This window comes from Spinacia oleracea, chromosome 4 (assembly GCF_020520425.1).
Source record: "Spinacia oleracea cultivar Varoflay chromosome 4, BTI_SOV_V1, whole genome shotgun sequence".
NCBI lineage: Eukaryota > Viridiplantae > Streptophyta > Magnoliopsida > Caryophyllales > Amaranthaceae > Spinacia > Spinacia oleracea.
In genome coordinates, this window is record NC_079490.1 from 177949534 (window position 1) to 177970267 (window position 20734).

The 20734-nt window shown below is 36.2% G+C and overlaps 2 protein-coding genes across 2 annotated transcripts; both read left to right on the forward strand.

Moving 5' to 3' along the window:
* Positions 1 to 5291: 5291 nt before the first annotated feature.
* On the forward strand, positions 5292 to 10337 carry LOC110805951 (uncharacterized). Its single transcript, XM_022011583.2, has 4 exons — positions 5292 to 5421; positions 7399 to 8208; positions 8546 to 8629; positions 9974 to 10337. Exons 2-4 carry the CDS (start codon positions 7461 to 7463, stop codon positions 10027 to 10029), a joined length of 888 nt encoding a protein of 295 aa, XP_021867275.1. The 5' UTR covers positions 5292 to 5421; positions 7399 to 7460; the 3' UTR covers positions 10030 to 10337.
* A 176-nt stretch (positions 10338 to 10513) lies between these two features.
* Positions 10514 to 12173, forward strand: LOC110805964 (zinc finger protein ZAT3-like). The gene has a single exon (XM_022011596.2). The coding sequence runs from the start codon at positions 10954 to 10956 to the stop codon at positions 11962 to 11964; it is 1011 nt and encodes a 336-aa protein (XP_021867288.1). The 5' UTR covers positions 10514 to 10953; the 3' UTR covers positions 11965 to 12173.
* Positions 12174 to 20734: the final 8561 nt, after the last annotated feature.

A 20734-nucleotide genomic window follows, 5' to 3' on the forward strand; every position in this document is an offset into this window, starting at 1 on the left:
TAGTTTTAGTTTCATGATGTTTTATTTGTGTATTTTTTCGTTTGGTTTGCTTGGGCTTATGGTTGGTTTGGAAGAGGGTCAGAATATTGATTTTATACACACTTTTGAGGGTTTTGGTGGGTGTATAGGTTGGTTGGTGATTTAGGGTTGCTTGAGTTCAAATTGCCCAGTTAGTAGTGTTTGTACTATGTTATGTTGGCTTGGTTTGATCTGGATTAGTTGGTCATCTTGGGGGATGGTTGGTTTGTGGATTTGGGTGAGTCAAGGGGTCATGCTGGTTTCTTGGGGTTTGCAGGAGAAAGTTTCACCTTGCTTTAAGGTGTTTGATTAGGGTGCTGGACCTCTCCTACATGGGGGAGGAAATTCAGTGTAGTTTAGTTCCTAAGGATGTTAGATTTCAGTATCCTTTAGGAGTAATCTGATGGAAGAATTGGTCTCTGATTTTATTCGGGGGAGGGGATTTTCGTTTGCGTACGGGGTTGTTATTCATGTTTTGTTCATTGTTAGTTTGTTGGTGGTGATTTTGTCAAACATCGTTGTTAATCGATCTATTGAAGGAGGTTCCTCAGCTTTATCTGGGGCAAGCAATGTCCTCCAGTTTCTTGCTACCTTCTTTGAAGGAGGTGCGAGAAGAGGGCCCGCATTTAAATATAAGGTTTCTCACGGTAGAGTCACCAAGGAAAGTGTCTCTCCGAGTAGTGGTTTGAGTCTTCTAGGCGGTTGTGTCGTTCTACCTCTAGGAAAAGACTGGTGTTGTGTGTCTGTGTGTGTTGTTCAACATTTTGCATTCTCCGTCAGGGATTTTCTTCACTTCTCAACATCTTCCATCACCAAAGAGCTTCTTCGCCTCTGCAATATAAAGACCTCTTTGCTGGTGTCATTCTCCAACCATAGTCAAATTCACCCATCCCTTATAATGTTTGTGATGTGGGTTCAAGTTCTAGCTCTGGCTAGGTTCAGACCCACGTGGTTTTCCAAGTTCCGAGCTACTATTTTAAGTCAAGGCTTTTCCTCAGGCTTGGGTATCGGCCATCTCTGTTCCCTGTCTTCTGTGTGTACCCAAAGCCCAAATAGTTATGTTTTTGGCCCAACTCAATTATGGTTTTAAGGAAACACAAAGTTTCAAAATGAAACTAGTTTGGTTTCCTGGAATGGGACGCACGAGCAGAGGGGCAAGAAACAGGGGGAAAAAAGGAGGAGAGGAGGAAGGGAGACTGGGATGGCTGGCTTGGTGGTTGTCAGAGGTGGTAGGCGGTGGTGGTGTTGGGCGGCTGCAGCAGTGGTGGTTGAGCAATGGTGGTGGTTCGAATCATATAAACACAAGGGTGAGATTTTCAGTTTTGGGTAATTGATTTTCAGTTTTGGTTGGGAAATTGGTGCAAATTTGTTTCTGATTATAAGGTGAAGTAGAGTGAAGAAGAAGGAGAATTGCTTGGGGTTTAAGGAGTGAATGTGGACTGAATTAAGGGAAGGAAGGAAGGAATTCCTTCCTGTTTTGTACGTGAAGAGCAAGGGAGGAGGAGAAATGGAATCTTGCTATTCCAAGGGCAATTTCGTAATTTCACAATAATAGGGCAAAATTCAGAAATTGTTGTAATTTTAAGAAATTTATAAAAATAGAAAAGTTTAACTAAATAAATTCTTTGTATAATATCTTAAACGAAAAATAAATGAATTTTCGTTTATAAATTTATCGTTTTAAAATAAATCGTAAAAATGATTAAAATAACGAAATTCGATTATTCATAATTATTTAAAATGAAATCAAGCTAATAAATATTTTTAATTTTAATAAATCAAGTTTAAAAGTTTCGGGGTATTACACAAACACTTTAATAATTAAAATAAAATCTAAAATAAAATTTAATCCAAAATCAAACACTAATTTAAAATAAAATACAATCCGAAATCAAACACTAATTCAATATTAGAGCTCCATGTAGGAAATCTAGTAATGGTTTCACCCAATGAAAAATAAGATTTCAAAATTATTTATGAATTAAAAAAGTCGAGTGCCACGTAGATAAATAATTAGGTGCCACGCAGATATTTTTATTAATTAATTACTAGTACTACGTATATACAATTCCAACCAAAATCAACCACACTAATAATTAAAACAATAAATCTAATATGAAATTCAATCCAAAATCCTAATCTAATATATAAATTATAGCAGTTGGTATATGTAAGAGTTTTATTTTAACTTAGCAATTTTAGAATCCGTGCATCACACGCGCTAAAGTCTAGTATATTTATATAAAGGAGAGTTCATTTTTTGGAGAGCACATGTAGGATTTCCATGTTATCAAATACTAATATTATTTCAGATTTATTAAAAAAAATATTAAAAAATAGATAAATAAAGACCCGGTAAAAGATAATAAGAGGTAAATTTTGTTAGGAAGTAAAAAAGATACGGAGTACATAAATATTCAGTAAAAGATAATAAGAGAAAAAGATATTTATCTCATTTAAAAAATAAAATAGAATTACAAATGTTATCAAATCGATCATATGATAAGTTATGTATTGTCATTAAAAGTCTACACATTCCCTCAAAAAAAAAGAAAAAAATAAATAAATAAAAGTCTACACATATTTAGTTTTCATATAAATTCATTTGCGTATAATCAACCCATTTGCACAAATCAATGTCGTTCATTTATCTTCTTCATGTTGGAACCATTCTCACGTATTTAGCTCCCCCCCCCCCCCCCCCCCCCCCAGTTTTAGTTCCTGCAATATTATTCAAGTATGTAAGCTGTAACTTTTTTTTTTGGATTTTTAGTGATTAATCTCTTCCATAATTGTTCTGCTTTATATGTACATGTACATATAGTATTTGATTTGTTTACAACCTTTGGCTTAGAGAATGAAAGGTAGTCATAGTAGACTCGCACTGTCATACGCATTGTCATTGATTATAAAAACAATCATTGTTTTAATTAACGGTAGTCATTGTATTTTTTATTTTGTTTTGACATAGGCATACTAAAAGAAACTATAAAGCACACAAGTTCTTCCTACAATCGTTAGCAATATAATGAGCTTGTTGAACCAGATCCTTATCAACTTTGAGGATGGTGCAATAGTTGAAAAGTATCCCCAAACTTTTGATGTCTTTGATTATCCATTGGATAGAAATGTCGGTCGCTGAGTCGTGGTGAAGTGTCGCTACTAGGTTTTTGGAGTCAGTATATATCTAGATGGTGCGCAATCCTTGTTTATGGCCCATGCATCGTAGTGCCCCCAAACAAGCTATTGCTTCTGCATGCCCTGCTAGTTCTCCAAATGGCCCTTAAAATTGCCACAAAGTGTTGATAGTAGGAAATGGATGGTACATGATTTTATTTGTCAAGAAAGTAGATCATGGAAGGCTTGTTTGGTTCGTGAACGTTTTGAATGGAATAGTGCTGCGAAAATTTTGGCAATGGAACTGACGAAACATGAAGATGAGGGCTTCTTGTACTGGGGTCATCATAGGAAGGGGAAGTACACAGTTAAGACTGGTTACACCTTCTTACTTAATCTAGAAAATGCCACACAAAACACACAACCTTCGATGGACCATAATTTCTATAACCTAATATGGTATTTAAAGCTTTCCCCAAAATGAAAACTTTTCTTATGGAAACTCTCCCATGATGCAATAGCCTCCAAGAGCAACCTTTGTGCAAGAAAAGTACCTATGGGGATTGCATGCATGCGACTATTGTGGTGGACCGAAGGAGAATACTCAGCACATTTTCCGATTTTGCTCTTTAGCAAAATATGCCTGGAAAAATAGTTCTTTGGCCATTAGAAATGGATGAATCTACTCCTTTACGACACTGGATTCTTAGATATATCCGACTTTTCCATAGCACGGATGGAAGTGGAAGTGATAGAACGGTAGTCATTGTAGACTCGCATTGTCATACGCTTAAAGTTAAAAAATGAATCTTACAAAAAAAAGAAAAATTAAACTTAATCCGTACATCGCACAGGCTTTAAATATAGTCTAATCTAAATACGGAGTAGGAAATATTTTTGACCCCGATAGACTATACGGAGTATTTTTTGTAAGCAAGTTTATTATCATTTTCAATTTGAGCATTTAACCAAATATCAAGTTCTTAAATAACTCCTGTCAAAAAAGTTCTTGAATTGCCAACATTTGTTTTTTCGGATTTTTCATGAAATACCCCCGAATTATGGCGTAATTCACCAAATGCCCCTCGACTTTCAGAAATTCACCAAATGCCCCTCACAAATGACTTAATACCCAAAATACCCTAGTTTGACAATGCTAATTGGTTCATGAGCTTTGGAACATACCTTAGTTTCATTTTTTTTCTTGTTCCCTCAAATCCAAAAATAGACATTTGTCCATAAATCTGACCATGTCAATAGGACCTAGCTCAAAAGAAAAGTGGGAAAACCTTTATGCCTCGACTGTAAGGTTGAGAGAAAGTTAGGAGATTGAAGAAAGATGTTTAGAGGCAGTAGAGACAGGAGACAAAAGGGAGTTAACGTTAAATATGTGGCATGGAAGCAATAGAAGCCAAGGTAGCTGGAACATATGCGTTAGAATAAAATTAATAAGAGCTTTATTTTTAATCTGTTTGCATATGTTAAAGATATTTCCCATATTGAAAAAGGAATACCTTCCGATTGCGTGGTAAATATAATTAATTGGTCACATAAAGAATAAGGTACAAAAGAAGTAGCTATTTTCTTGAAGAGTTGCGACGTTTTGAGGTGTTTTTAGGAGTGTTTTCTGTTTTAGTGTTGTACCGGAGCTTCAGATTGAGTGTTGTATCAGATATTCGGATGTCAAAGTTTCTCCCATGATAACAAAATTTATTTGGGACTCTTACATATGTGGACTCATTGGGTGTGGATGATGATTTTGAAAGAAAACTCATGACAAAAATGATATGAAATTAACAAAATAATAGGAAAACTACAATAAACAGTCAGAAAAAGAGTATTTATAAGCAAACAATAAGCAACGGCTAATTTTCAAACACAAAAACTAGCCGTTGAGCATCAAAATGAGTAATTTTAAGTTATTGGTATTTGGTGAATTAAGTTTCTGAATAAGGGTATTTGGTGAAATAAGTATTAAAATAGGGGTATTTGGTGAATTTGAAAATTAGGTTAACGGAGGACTAACGGCGCATCATTAGTAAGGGTATTTTAGGTATTAAGTCATTTGTGAGGGGCATTTGGTGAATTACTGAAAGTCGAGGGGCATTTGGTGAATTACGCCAAAATTCGGGGGTATTTCATGAAAAATCCGTTGTTTTTTTTGTTTTCTTTTTGTTCCTTCGAGCAACCTCAAATTATTGTACTCTGACTGTGGTACATCTCTAATTAACGTCCCTTTCTCTCGCTCTCCAGAGCTCCTCAATATTCCGAGTCTTCGATGCTTAGGTTTGTTTCTCTTTCCCCTCTATCTTAATTTGGATACTTGTTCTTCATGTTTTTGGATTCTTTTATGGCCATTAATGAACTCAACCGACCCCTTTCCTTAAATGTTGTAATTTCAATGGGGTTTCTCTCGTAATCTTAGTATATAGAAGGGTGTTCTTTTAAGTAGCTTCGATTTAGCGTTCTGGATAGGCATTGTTTTGGCGAATTTGGTTGGATTTTAGCTGCTTTTTATTCCTTTTTTGGCAATATTGCTGAGATGGGCTTTTGGGTGTTTGATTAATTTTTCAATTTAATGAATATCTCTTTCTATACTTGGAATTAATCTGTGAAAGATGGAGTTATTTGATTTTTAAGGTTTGCCCTTATGTTACCGAGGCATGAAACCAAGCTCAATTGTTGTTTTGTTTTATGCTATTCATTTAGCCCATCAGAGAAGTCCATTTGAAAGATAATTTTAGGGCTTGCATGTTTCATTGTCGAAGATTGCTATTTCTGGTACCAAAAAACTATTAATTTGGGTGAGTTTTTTGTGGAAAAGATGACTTTTCGTTTTGTAAAGTCTTCACTGTGTAATTTTTGGCTCCATGAAGTTGTATCGTTTTGTTGTGCATTAAGGGTTTCATGCCGGTCAAAGACATACTCTTGATGTAACTGAAATCGAGCTTTCAAATATGCGGGTGAAATTCACCTATACAACTTGAAAGTTGCAAGCTTATCTGATTTCGAATATACAAGTGATATTGGATTTGTTTTGGAAATGAATTTGAGGAAATAGGCATATGTCTATTTATTGTTTATGTTATGGGTTTATAGTTTTAGGTGGTTTCTAAATGGAGTCGGAGAAAGGAGCGTTTAACGAGAAGTATAGCTTTTGCGGATGAAATTGAATCTAAATCATGCAGAGTTAATTGTGTGAGCTTCAGCCTTACTTGAATTTTTGGGGTTTTTATTTGGTCATAGAAGTCTTAATATTTTTAATCTTAAGGGCCTTGCAGTTGTTAAGATATGTAGAGTCTTACATGAAAAAGGGAAATGTTCATACTTAGGAGTGACTCTGCAGATCTAGAAGATGAAAAGAGTATGTATTGAGGCTTGAAACTTATACAGGCATGAAGATTCTTTCCCCTTTTGTTGGTTTCTTGGAAGTGTGATAGGATATCTTGGATTCGTTTGCTTGAATTACATGCTTTCTAACATAAGTTATTTTATGTAACTCTAGGTTTTGAATATTTGTGTGTGTATGTGTGTGCGTGCGTGTTAGTGTGAAAAGATGACTGGGATCAGTCATTTTTGCACAAGTGTTTTAGTAATATGCTGTCGCCTTGTCGGTTGTTTATCCATTTCTTGACAGAAAGCTGAAGCCTAAGTGAAACTCATTGTCATATACTCTGGAGTATGTGTTATCTGCCTTGCTTGAAAAGCACCCATTTGGTTTTCAGTTTTTCTCATAACCTTCTTTTTAGTTTGCCAGCAAAAACTTTGTTATCATGTTCTTATTAAAGATGGACTATAACGCAAGCATATGACTCCACAGTCTCTCACTTAAAACCCTTTAGCTATAAGAAGCATTCAAATGGCTCTTGTAATAGAAATTAAACTCTCTATCCTCACCAAATGAAGTCCATCTATCCCTGGAATACCTAAATTTCTAGATTAGTCCTTCATATTCTGTTCAATAAGTGGCACGAGTTAAGTTAAATTTATTGGTTAAGCATCAACTGTGGATTGTGTGGAGATGCCTCCAAGTGCTGTTTCAGGGAAAAAAAAGAAAAGTGATGATTTATATTCCTATACTTCTAAACTTTTGTTCTTGATATTTAGAAGCGTTTTTCTTCAAACTGAAAAAAGAAAGATATGCTTCGTATATAGAGAACCGAGTAGAAACATATTTTGAAAATACTTTTAAAGCTGCTGAATTTTCTGTAAGTACGTCATGCCTAGTTGATATGAAATTTACAATTAACTTGCTTTCTGCAGGCTTGTATTTTTTGGTGGTGTGTTGCATGTAAACCTCTTGTCCATGAGCTGAATTACTTGAAATGGCACAGCAAGAAGTAGATTCCAAAGTTGGTGAATCTGAGTTAGGTAATAGTGAAGCAGGCCTGTCGGGTCAGGAAAAACAAGTCCCAGTACCTGTAAAGAAGACACCACTCAGAGACCTTCAGAGTGAAAATAATATCGTAGCGCAGAAGGGCCCTAGTAATCCCCTTGTTTTAAAGGAAGTTGTTACCACAGAGGCTGTGAAGGTGTCAGGTGTTAAACGTCCTTCTCCAGGATCTCCAATGAGTCCTCCTCAGCAATCTTCTAGTAACAATGGAGCAAACGGTCATCTTGTGTATGTTCGTCGAAAGTCTGAAGCTGATACTGGTAAAATCAGTAACATTGAGGTTATAGCTGACAATGCTAATTCTCCTGAGTCAAGTCAGCTTGGACATCAAGAAGATGGGATTCGACCAAAGTCTTCGATTCATGAATCCCAAAAGTCTGTGATTAATGAGTCCCAGAAGTCAATGATTAATGAACCCCAGATGCGTCCTCTACCTGCATATGCACCAATTCCCGGCTCTTTTATGAGTATTCCTTCTGGGAAACCTTCCATCCCCCTTCCGCTCAGGAATTCCAATACAAAAACTGGCCTTGAGGAACTTACGACTCAGGCAGTTCCATCTGCTATCACTTCGCCGGCAGAAGGAAGAATCAAAAAGCAGAATTGGGAGGAGAGATATATTCAACTGCAGATGTATCTGAAGAAGTTAGACCAATCAAGTCTGGAGGACCATCTTCAATGTATGCTCATTATTATATTCATTTCACCGTATTTTATTTATATAAAGACCAGGCCATTTGCTAACTACTTTGATGATGATATAATATGCTTACCAAACATTTCCATAACATTTAAAGGGGATTGTTTCCATTTATATTGAAGTAAAATTATGATAATTATAAAATGTTTTCATGAATCCTATCAGGGCTGTGTAAATGAATTAAGCAAAAATGTAAAATAGCAGAAAAGAATAAATAAGCTAAGAGGTACAATGTTTTTCCTGATATTAAACCCTTATTGTATCTGTCTGACACAAACATATATTTCTCCTGGTTTAACCTTTTGCTGTCTTGTCAGTTCTTCGTTCCCTTTCAGCTGTAGAACTTAGCAGACATGCTGTTGAATTGGAAAAGCAAGCAATCCAGCTTTCTCTGGAACAAGGTAAACCGTCTTCCCACTTATATCTCGTCTCTTGGTGCAATGGACATGTTCAGTTTACTTGCAAGGCATACTTTACAAATCTTTAAGTATGTCATCCACGTTGCTTCAGCTTTTCACAAATTCATAGAAGAAAACAAGCAATGGTAACGATGACATCAAGTAAATGATATCAACATGGTCTACAAGGATTAAATAGTTATTAATGTTGACCTAGTTTAGAGCGCATACACTATCAAACAGTATCAAGTGCCTTATTTATTTATGATGAGATTCTAGCCCCTCTATTATCATTCTCTCTGTGTGTATATTCTGTAATTCTCCATTCTAGGAATATGGATGTTGTGCTTTTGTGCATATGCGCTGGCGAGAAGCGCTCTTAAGGCTGGTAATGGATCAGTAACCAATGTATGTTTTGGATGTGGACCTACTTCATTTACTTCTGTATTCATTAAGTGCATACCTGAACCTGACTACCTGTGGGGTAGATTCATCTAACATTAAAATTTATCTAGTTTGGAAGAGCTGTTCACCCTGGCCTTCTGCACATGAATCGTGTTCTTCTTGCTTTTGCTGAAATTTGTTTTCTTAGGTTCAGTCCCATATCATAATGTAATATTACTTGAATGCTAGACTATAAATTGACACAATAGATCAAGTCAAAATGGTTAAGTAAACTGTTTGAATTAGCAAATTGGTTTTTGGATTATATATGATGGGTCCCTTTACATGCAAGATTTTGTCAGAAGCTTGTTGGTTTGAACTTCATTATCCTGGTGATTATTGAGGCACTTAACTTTCTCCCTGTATCAGAAATTAAGAACCGTGGCAGGTCCACAGAAAACTGGTTCCTCTACTTGTTGGAAATCACAATCAAGGAGTTTGTTCTTTATAACTTATTTCTAGCGTGATAGAATTTGAAAACATAAGATGCAACCCCTTCCATGCAACAGTGCTTAATGATAATATCCTTTCATGTATATGCTGTCTACACTCTGCAGCATTGTCTATTTATTCTCAGGTGAATGGGGGGGTTGGGGAGAGTTTGATGCTGTCTTTTATTATCCAATTCTAAGGAATGGAGTTATCACTTCATAAAAGTCTACTACTCTACTTGACTTTTAAATTCAACTCCCTATAGGAATATAACATTTACTAAATGTTAATGCAGAAAATATGTATTGCAATAACTTAGTTTCTGGCTGCTTACAAGAACAGCTTAATGGGAATATGATCATTTAGGTGTATAACTGTATATGTATGTATGGATGTAGGTATGTTAAACGTAGAAATGAATGTAAGGATAGTTTGGTCATTGTACTTAATTGGTTAAACATTTCATCTCAGGGAAAGAGCTGCAACGCGTCAAAGCTTTGAATGTGATGGGAAAATCATTGAATTGAAGACTCCCAATGGATCACAGAGTTAACACAGGCCGGCCTGTATAATCATTGTGTACATGTACCTGCAGTTAGCCGTCAGTCAGATCATTGTTTCAGCCTCCTACGAGAATTTGTGCTAATTAAAACCTAAAGGTGTTGTCTCATTAACACCTGTAAGTCTGTAACCTTCCTAATATTAAGTCTGTAACCTAGCTAATATTAAGTTAGTTTTCTTCATTTTCATTTGTCTAGTCCTCATCCTCATGTTACTTTAATGAATAACCATCTATCTACTTGTATTTTCAAAATGCAATATTTCCGCTCTCTCATTTTCCTTTGTTTGGTTTGTAAACAGGTCAAAATTAAAATATTTTCCATTTGTTTTAAAGGAAATTCACCAATCCTAACAAACTCCCAATTGAAAATGAAGAATTTTCATATCCGATTCCATTGAAATCTCAAAATCAGAATTATGATCAAAATGATTTCTTATGGGTTTAAACTATCAAATTAAACTAGTTTTACAAGTTATTTTAACAGGTGAAATCCGTAGAAAATTCTCCTAAATGTTTTTTCTATTATCTGATTTGTATTTTTTTTAAAATATAAATAATAAATAAATTTTCCAATTTTAAAATTTAAATAAATAAATTATCCAAACCAAAACAACAGTTTTAAAAAATAAAATAAATAAAATAAATAAATAAACCGAAGTAACTGTAAATGGATTGAGGCAAATAACCGTCAAGCCGCCACAATAACCCACTCTTCTCCCTACATAACCCACTCACCCCTCCCACTTCCAATTTTTCCACTCTTCTTCTTCTTCTTCTTCTTCTTCTTCTTCTTCTTCATCGCCCTCCTCTATTCAATTCCAACTCCCATCTTTTCAGTTATTTTCCGACAGCATTTAACCCCTCTTCCAAATTACACATTCCCCCTTCCATGGACGATACTCCTCTTCCACCACCACTGCCACTACCGCAGTCGCAACTGCAAATTCAACCGCACCCGCAACTGCAACCAGTACCTCTCTCGGTGGCTCCTCCCATTCAAATTCCTTACGTTCACAATCACCAAAATATACAACTTCCTTTCCTTCCTCCCACCACGCCAACCTCCTCCTCCTCCCCAACTGCCTCCCTCCGAAAGAAACGCCGCTCTAAACTCCTCCGCATTGACACTGCCACTGCGGCCCCCAAGAAACCTGAGCCCTCGACCACAGAGATCACTCCACCATGCACTGAGTGTGGGAAAACGTTTTGGTCCTGGAAGGCTCTCTTTGGTCATATGCGCTGCCACCCTGAACGTCAGTGGCGTGGCATTAACCCCCCACCACACCTCCGTCAGCGCCCTACACCTCCTCCTACCCCTAGCACCACTGATGACCGAGAGGTCGCTGCTAGCCTCCTCTTGCTCGCCGCTGGCCCCACATCTCCTGACTTCGCAACAACCTCCATGGCTAGGTTTGAGTGCTCTAGTTGCAAGAAGACTTTTGGGTCTCACCAGGCGCTTGGTGGCCACCGCGCCAGCCATAAGAATGTCAAGGGATGCTTTGCCATCACCAAGGATTCCACCGATCACGTTGAGGATGATCACTTCATGACCATGCAAAGTGGTCCGAGTCATGACGAAGGGATTGGGCTGAGCCTATCTTTGGGCTTGGGGTTAGGCTTAGGAGTGGGTCACAACATTCACAAGTGTGGGGTTTGTTTGAAGGTCTTTCCTACTGGGCAGGCCTTGGGTGGACATATGAGGTGTCACTGGGAAAAGAGTGAGGATCAACCATCGCCATCACCATTGTCTTTTGGGCTTTCTATTGGGTCAGATTCAAGGCCCATTAAGCCCCAAAGTGGTATCGATCTTAACCTGCCCGCTCAACATCTTGTGGATGCTTCTTCTTCCTCTGTTGGTTCTTCTAATAATATGCAATTAGAGCTGAGCTTAGCAATATAATAATAATAAGGTGTGTTATTATTGATTGTTGTAATACTAATTAATTAATGACTTACTTGTCACATCTTCTTCAAGTGTGTGAAAGACTAACTATTTTTACTGTGTGGTGTGTGTTTCATGAAAACATATATAAACTCATTGTTTTAGGTTTGGGTTCATGTAATATTTCATTTGACACAACGCTTCAATCATCATAATATTATTACTCACTTCTACTATGATTACAAGTTTTCGCTCTAATTATGTTGTTGATTCCTTCTATTATGAATATCTATAGGGTCCCCTGTCCGAAAATAGTTGTCACACTGATAGTGCTAGCATGACCAATTGGTTGTCAATTGTTATTGGTAATGGTGTGATCGACCTTTTTATTTAATATTTGTTTTTAGTCTTAAAATTTTTGTTGCTACTGATTCTCAAATTGTTTCCTTGTTAAGCTGTGACTGAGAATTACTAATGGCATTTCTGTGTTTAACTTGTTGATTAGGTTTTCCTACGATCATAAGTTTAAATGGCTAATCGATTCTTTTTGTTGATCTTAAGACCCTTACCTTAATAACTGCTCAAATATGTTAGTTTGTCATAACTGAAAGGATATCCTTGACAAGAATCAAAATCCTTAATTTGTCTAAAAATCTCACTATCCTTTTTGGTGTGTCTCTTTGAGATTGCCCCGTTCCTAAAATGATAAGCTTTTCTACTTTCTCTCTCTATCTCTCTCAAAATAAAATTACTTTATCAATCCATGTGTATAATTTGTGTCCAAATTTTAATAAAACGAACAATACTTTATGGAGCAATAAAAAAGGGGCGGAGGGAGTATCTAACAAACTCATGAGGCAACCCTATGGTCGACTAGTCATATTGACAATTATCATCAAACTACTAAAAAAGAATACAACTCTAATGTAGTTTTACTTGACCGAAGATTCTATGTTGGTGAGCCGGAGATACTCCTATCGCCCTATCTGGATCAGCGAGTAAGAATACGGACATTTTTAGACGGAGATTCTCTCATATGATGCTGATTGTTGTCTTGCTTATCAACAATTTGGATCATGGTAGCATTTTAAGTACACACCAAAAGATAAATGGGCTTGATTTGCCAATTCCTGTGGACCTTGGCCCAAGCAGTTATAATTGATTTAACTAAATATTTTAGACTGCACACTTTTAACACTCACTAGGATTAGTCCCTTTTAACTTTTAAGTACTGTCCTATGCTCCTGTGTAAAATATACTCCGTATTACTACGTAATTAATTGAAAACAAGTTAAATGTACGGAGTATCCCCTTTTTTCAGAGCAATCATAACCGTTAAAGCAGCTGTTATTGCTCTGAGTGGGCTAGTTGTATGGGAAGTCCTACCAACCCTACCGACAAGTCGGTAGGACAACTCATATCACAAACAAAGATACAACTATAAGCAAGGCAGGCCAGGACCGCATTCGGTATTTGGGCCTGGCTAATCTCAGTCGGCATTTCCCTGTCAGCACCTACCAGACAAATCCCAGAAAGAGGGTCCGGGACCGAAGGGTAATAATCCGTATCCTCCGTACAATAGACCCGTCTATAAATATGGACCCCATTCAATGCCAAAGGTACGTAATTCAACCCAATCACTCTTACAAGCATTTATTACAGAGCTATCAACGTAATCTGACTTGGGCATCAGAGGGGTAATTCTCGGATCACCCCCGAGACAAGTTAACCACTCTATTGTGCAGGATACAATCGACAACGAACATCAGAGACAAGTCAACCCTACCCCGTTACAAGTCCGCAACCGGAACAGTAAAGTCGGAATAATGTTAAATTAGATTTCCATTTTACAATTCCTTAAAGCATGAGAAAGATAAGTGACCATTATTATTTATGGTATATTTATGAAATACTATATTTAGAAAAATTAGAGATGTTATTGTATGAAAGCTACAGATCCAGTAACCAGGACCACATTACTCTTTGTTCATTTGGAGTAATCATTACTAAAATTTCATTTATGGCTTACGTTGGAACGGCAAGTTTATATAGTTCCATCTAGACCTGTTAAAAATCGACTCAGTTTGAGTCCTCACCTGAAAATATTGGCTCATAAATAAAATTTTGTGACCTGTAACCCGGTTCTATCCAAACCTGAACAATCCGAAAAATAAATAAGGGGTTAAAACCCAACCGAACCTGTTTTTCACCCGACTAATTGAAAATCGACTTGTTTATAGTAGTAAATGAGATTATAAGAAATTTATGCACAATAAACACATTGTTATTATTATTGGGTGTAATATGATTTTGATTTGAATTATTCGCCATTTTTATAGTAAATTTGACTAAATATAACTTGATTATGAAAATTTGTTAATTTGTGCACATGTTTTGTATAGTTATTACACAATTAATGAAAATATAATACGCGTTTTAAAATATCTCAACCCGTTGGGTTGACCCAAACCAAATATTTTGGGTCGATCTAGAATAAACAATTGTAAACCCGAACCGAAAAATGACCGCCTCGAATTAACCCGAACCCAAAAGCAATTTTTTATGATCCAATTTGACCGATCCGTTTGACGGGTCTAGTACTTCCCCCTATTGAAGAAAATGCGAAGTAGTTTTTTTATTACCTCGTATTTTTTTTCAACCCTTAAAAATACGAGGTCGGGTTAGAATTTAAAATTTAGTTAATATTGCTTTACGATATATGTCATGTTCTCTTCACCTTGTCATTATTACTTATTGGATCAGATCTTATTAAATCAGACCAGACCAGACCAAACCATACCATCAACATTCAGATCAGACCAGACCAGACCAGACGAGAAACATTCAGATCAGACCAGACCACACCAGACCAGCAACATTCAGGCCAGGCCAGACCAGACCAGACCAGCAACATTCAAACCAGACTAGACCAGACCGGACCAGGGATTTTTAATTATTTATTATTATTACTTTATTTATAATTTTAATTATAATTACAATAATAATAATAATTATTATTATTATTATAAATTTATAATTTATAATTAAGTATTATTATAAATTTATAATTTATAATTAAGTATTATAATAAATTAGTAATTAATAGTTATAATTATATAATTCTTATTATTATTAATTATTAATTAATAATAAATATGTATTAATTAATAGTTACCAATTTTTTATTAATAATTAATAAATAATAATTATTAGTTATTCATTATTAAAATTTAGGTATTAGTTAATTTTTATGAAGTACTCCGTAGTCATTAATTATTAAAAATTAATTTTTAATTTTTAATTATTAAATAATTAATTATTTTATTATTAATTATTTTATTATTTATTATTTATTATTGATTATTGATTATTTATTATTGATTATTTATTATTTATTATTTATTATTTATTATTTATTATTTATTATTTATTATTTATTATTTATTATTTATTATTTATTATTTATTATTTATTATTTATTATTTATTATTTATTATTTATTATTCATTACTTATTATTCATTACTTATTACTTTTTATTTATTATTTATTATTTACTACTTCCTCCATTCTTTATTAAATGACACAATTTTTTTGTCACGTTTGCCAATGCAATATTTCAACCATTAATACCTTTTATTATCAATGGTTAAAAATTATAAAAGTTTGATATTATAAATCTATAGGATGAGACGATTATAACAAGACCCCACATGACTATATTTTTTATTAAGTATAAATCACAATTGATGGTCAAAGTATATTATATGAACACAAATTCTTATCTACAAAGGTTGTACAATAAATAGTGTACACCAAAGTAAAAGTTAACTCAAAATGTTATAAAGTTAAGCTTATATATGTAAAAGTTATCTATTTTTAGTGATAATTTTTTTTCATTTCAGTAAAACATATTTTTTCAAAACCACTAATAATGTATAATATTAATCATTTAACCATTTTTATGAACTTTTTTTTTACTAGTATAAAAGTTAATCAAAACTAGGTTAAAGTTACAAAAAAATGGATAAAAGTTATCTTGGTGTACAATAAAATTATTGTACACCTTGTGTGCGCAAGACCTTTTGTTATATGAATAGTGCCAAAAGTACAATTGTGTCATTTAATAAAGAATGGAGGAAGTATTTACTACTTATTACTTATTACTTTAAACCAGACCAGACAAACAAAATGAAAAATCGATCAAACCAGACCAGACCAGGCCAGACAAAGAGAACATAGCCATAGTGTTAGTTATGAAAGACAATAAGTCCATTGTAGAGAAGGGTGTATATGAAGAGAAGGGAGTATATATGAAGGCAAGCTACGGAGTAATTGAGAAAGATTTGTTTGACAATTGACACCACCATCGTGATTCGTCACCTACCAACAAAGGGGATTTTGAAGGGAGATTTTATTGTTTAATGCATGCATGGATATTTTATGACATTGATCTTTCGAACAAAAGCTTAGAGATCAATCAAAGAAAACAAAAAGCATTTATACAATATACTTTCTTGTATACTTTCAAATATGAAGAAAGATATGAGTCCCTCATCTCGAGAGTAACACCTAAATACTCCCCCCGTCCCTTAATACTCGCACCGGTTTGACCGGTGTAGAGTTTAAGATACTTGAATTGACTTATTAATTTAATACTCCCTCCGTCCCGGAATACTTGCACTACTTTCCTTATAAAGCCGTCCCGGACTACTTGCACCGTTTCTATAAATGGTAAAATTTTACTAATATTATATCAACTACCCCATTCACATGTCACTTTGTGGTCCCATGCACCCTCCCTCCTACCTCCTTTAAAAAGTTGACACATATCCTTATCTATATTAAAAAATACTCCCACTATCAACTACCATCTAATTAAATAATAAGTCAATTAATTTGTATTAAACTCTGTGTCGGTCAAACCGGTTCAAGTATTCCGGGACGAATGGAGTATATGTTAGTTGATAGTGGGGTATTTTTTTTAATATAGTTAGTGGGAAATGGGTAAGGAATGGGGAATGGTGAGTGGGGGTGTGAATTTTTAAATGATTTTTTTGTAGGGAGTGAGGGTGTAGGTGGGATAGTGGTAGTGGTAAGTGTGAGAAATAATATAATATTGATAAAATTCTATTTATAGAAGCGGTGCAAGTATTAAGGGACGACACGAAAAGGAAAGCGGTGCGAGTATTAAGGGACGGAGGGAGTAATGATCAATATGTTTTACGTGTATAAATTTATGTATATATATGATCGATGTGACTAATATATTGTTACTAGTGCACAGTGGCGGAGCCAAGTAGGTGCATGGGGTGTCCACCGACCCCACAAAAAAAGTTGGAAAAAAAAAAACTTATAGTTGAAAGTTAAGAGACCTGTTATTATATAGAACCGATGTCTTAGGTTATACTTAAAAACACCAGCTCCGCACGTCAGAAATCGGGTATACAATAGAGATTACCCTAAGAGACCATCCTATAGAAACAGATGGTCTCTTAGAGTTCTGAACGGAGAATTCTAAAAGACCAGTCTTTATAAACAATTGGTCTCTTAGAATTTTGAATTTAGTCGCCCACTCCCTTAAATTAAGTTATTCTTTTCAGTTTCACCCCACAAATGAAAACGGTAGTGAATAATTATAATAATTTTGTACGATAATAATATTAATATTGATTAATTTTAGGACGATACATTTTTTTTAGTAATATATTGTGTGTTGTGGAAGATCACCGGACACAACACTCTAAAAATCCTGGGAACGCCACTGCCGACACCCCAAAAAAAAAATTCTGGCTCCGCCACTGCTAGTGCAACAACTCTAATTTTTATCTTTTATTATTCTCCACTTAAAAGGAAAAAAAGTCTTTCAAGGACATCAATAATTCAACTCCTCTTTATTTCACTATCTCCTTCGTAAGGCTTAAAATCGTTCTATCTATTCAAAAAAAAAAGGTTGCATATATACTTAATTAAGTCATTTTGACCTTCTCAAATATCACCATATGTAGGATTCATACTTTATATTGCAATCAGAGTTACTTTTGGTATGAATGGTTCATAAGAGAAAGAGGAATTCGAGTATTTGGTTCCCTAGCTCGTCCAACTTATAGACACGAGACATGAGATCCATACTTACCATCAGACTTCATCTCTAGGAATGTTTAATTTCTCACAAAGTATATACTACCTCTGTTCCTAAAAGTTCTTTACGCTTTCCGTTTTAGTCCGTTCCTGAAAGTTTTTTACACTCTATTTTATTTCAATTTTACTCTCATTTGGCCCACCATAATATACACACTCACAATACTTTAATATTAATTTTCATCCACTTACATTGTTGGACAATTTATAGCCACTTATTTTCCATTTGTTACCCTACCATCACATGTTCACCACAATTCCTTAATTACCGTGCAAATAGTAAGCGCAAAGATCATTTAGGAACCGAGGTAGTACAACTTTGCAATTAAATACGAGGCTGTTAAGATATGTTAAGATATTAGATATTATTCTGTGAATATTCTGTAGAGTCCTAACTATGGTATGTTACCTAATGTGTACCTAGGGTTTAGGTAACTGAGTTGTACTATATATACGTGTGTGATTAATGAGAATGATACGGGATTACACAATATTTGACATGGTATCAAGAGCCTAGGTTAAAAACCCTAGAATTTTTTTTTCCGCATGAGTTTGAGAGAGTTTGAGAACAGCGAATTCCTTCGCTTGTTGAGTACTGAGTTCTTAGGAGTTACAAATTCCTAGGGTATAACAATGGGTAACGAAGGGGAGCCACCACAAAAGACGATTGCCGCCGTCGTCGACCTAGACTACTATCTCGGGTCAGGTGACGGCCCCGGTATTGTCATCACCCCTGTAAAACTTAGAGGAGCGTCGAACTACGATGAGTGGGCCAAAGCGGTTCGTCGCTCGATGATTTCAAAATTCAAATTTGGTTTCCTTGATTGGTTTGTGAAGGAGCCCATTACGGACGAGACGAAGATGAAACATTGGATTGCGGTCAATTCGATGGTGGTGTCTTGGATCACAAACACCATTGACGAGAGTTTGCGTTCGAATCTGGAGGACTTTGATATTGCTCACGAGTTGTGGAGTCATTTGAGGACGCGGTACTGCGTCGTGTCGGGCACTAGGGTCTGCCATATTAAGATGGCTCTGAGTGGTTGCAAGCAGGGCACGTCTGAGGGCGTCATGGAGTACTATGGACGCTTGTCGAAGGTATGGAAGGAGTACGTACAATATGCACGAGTTCTCAGGTGTATATGTGCGGGTTGCACGTGTAATATAGCGAAGCAGGTGGGGGACATTCATGATGAAGATCGTCTGCACTATTTCCTAATTGGTCTGGATGATCACTATGAAGCCATTCGTGCACAACTGTTAGCACGATCGCCGTTGCCAGGCCTCGACGAGGCGTACCAGACGGTTATGAATACCGAGACCATGTGCGCCAGGGCTGCGAGAGGTCCGGAGAGTGTCATGGCGTTCAAGGTCGAGACTAAGGCTCGGTCGAGGTCGGGAGATGCGAGTGGCAGATTTTGTGGTCATTGCAACCGTGAGGGCCATGAAGAAGAAACTTGTTATCAGCTGATTGGATTTCCTGAATGGTGGGATGAGAAGAAACGAGGTGGAAGAGGGCCTGGTCGAGGAGGCAGGACGTCGATTAGAGGAGGCAGAGGAGCTCGTGGGGCAGCGTCGTCGACCAGTGGTGTCGCTCGTGCCAATGCCGTAAGCAATGCCACAGGAGGGGCGACATCCACTGTGACGAGTGGAGACGGATCGCAGGATGCAGTGACGACAGCCAATCATGAGCTTGTTGGTGTGACGAAGGAGCAAGTCCAGCAAATTGTTGACATCTTGTCACGACCTTCAAACAAGTTGCAAGGTAATCTTGATTTACGATGGATTGTTGACAGTGGGGCATCACGTCATGTGACGGGTGATATTTCAATCCTGAGAAATATCAAAAAATCAAGAAATCAACAGGTTGTGTTGCTAGACGGTCAACCTGCAAATTCAAATCAATATGGTTCGGTGGTCTTGGAGGATGGTTTCGTGCTCGATAATGTTCTATTTGTGCCTAAATTGAACTGCAATTTAATTTCTGTAACTTAATTAAGTGACGAATTACATTGTACTGCTCAATTTACTAACAAAATGTGTGTTCTTCAGGACCGCTCGACGAGGATGGTGATTGGCGTAGGTGATCGACAGGAAGGACTATATTTTTTCCGTGGGGCTCCAAGGGTTCGTGTGCTAGCAGTGGAGTGTGTGGTCGACTTGTGGCATCAACGGATGGGGCATCCGTCGGAAAAAGTGCTGCAGTTACTTCCTCATGTGAGTCATAAGATTAGGAAGAATAAAACAATTTGTGATGTATGTCCGCGGGCGAGACAATGTAGGGAGAGTTTTCCAGTTAGCGTTAGTCGTGCTAGTCGCACATTTGAATTGGTTCATCTTGATTTATGGGGACCCTACAAGACCCCCTCGTCTTGTGGGGCAAAGTATTTTTTTTCCATTGTTGACGATTATTCTAGAGGTGTTTGGATTTATTTACTGAGTAATAAAATGGAAGTTGAATCGACATTTCTTAATTTTGTTGCCATGATTAAGTGTCAGTTTAATCGATCCCTTAGAGTAGTACGCAGTGATAATGGTACTGAATTCAATTGCTTAAAACATTATTTTCGTCAACATGGGATTCTGTTTGAGTCGTCGTGTGTTGGGACGCCTCAACAAAATGGGAGAGTCGAGAGAAAACACCAACA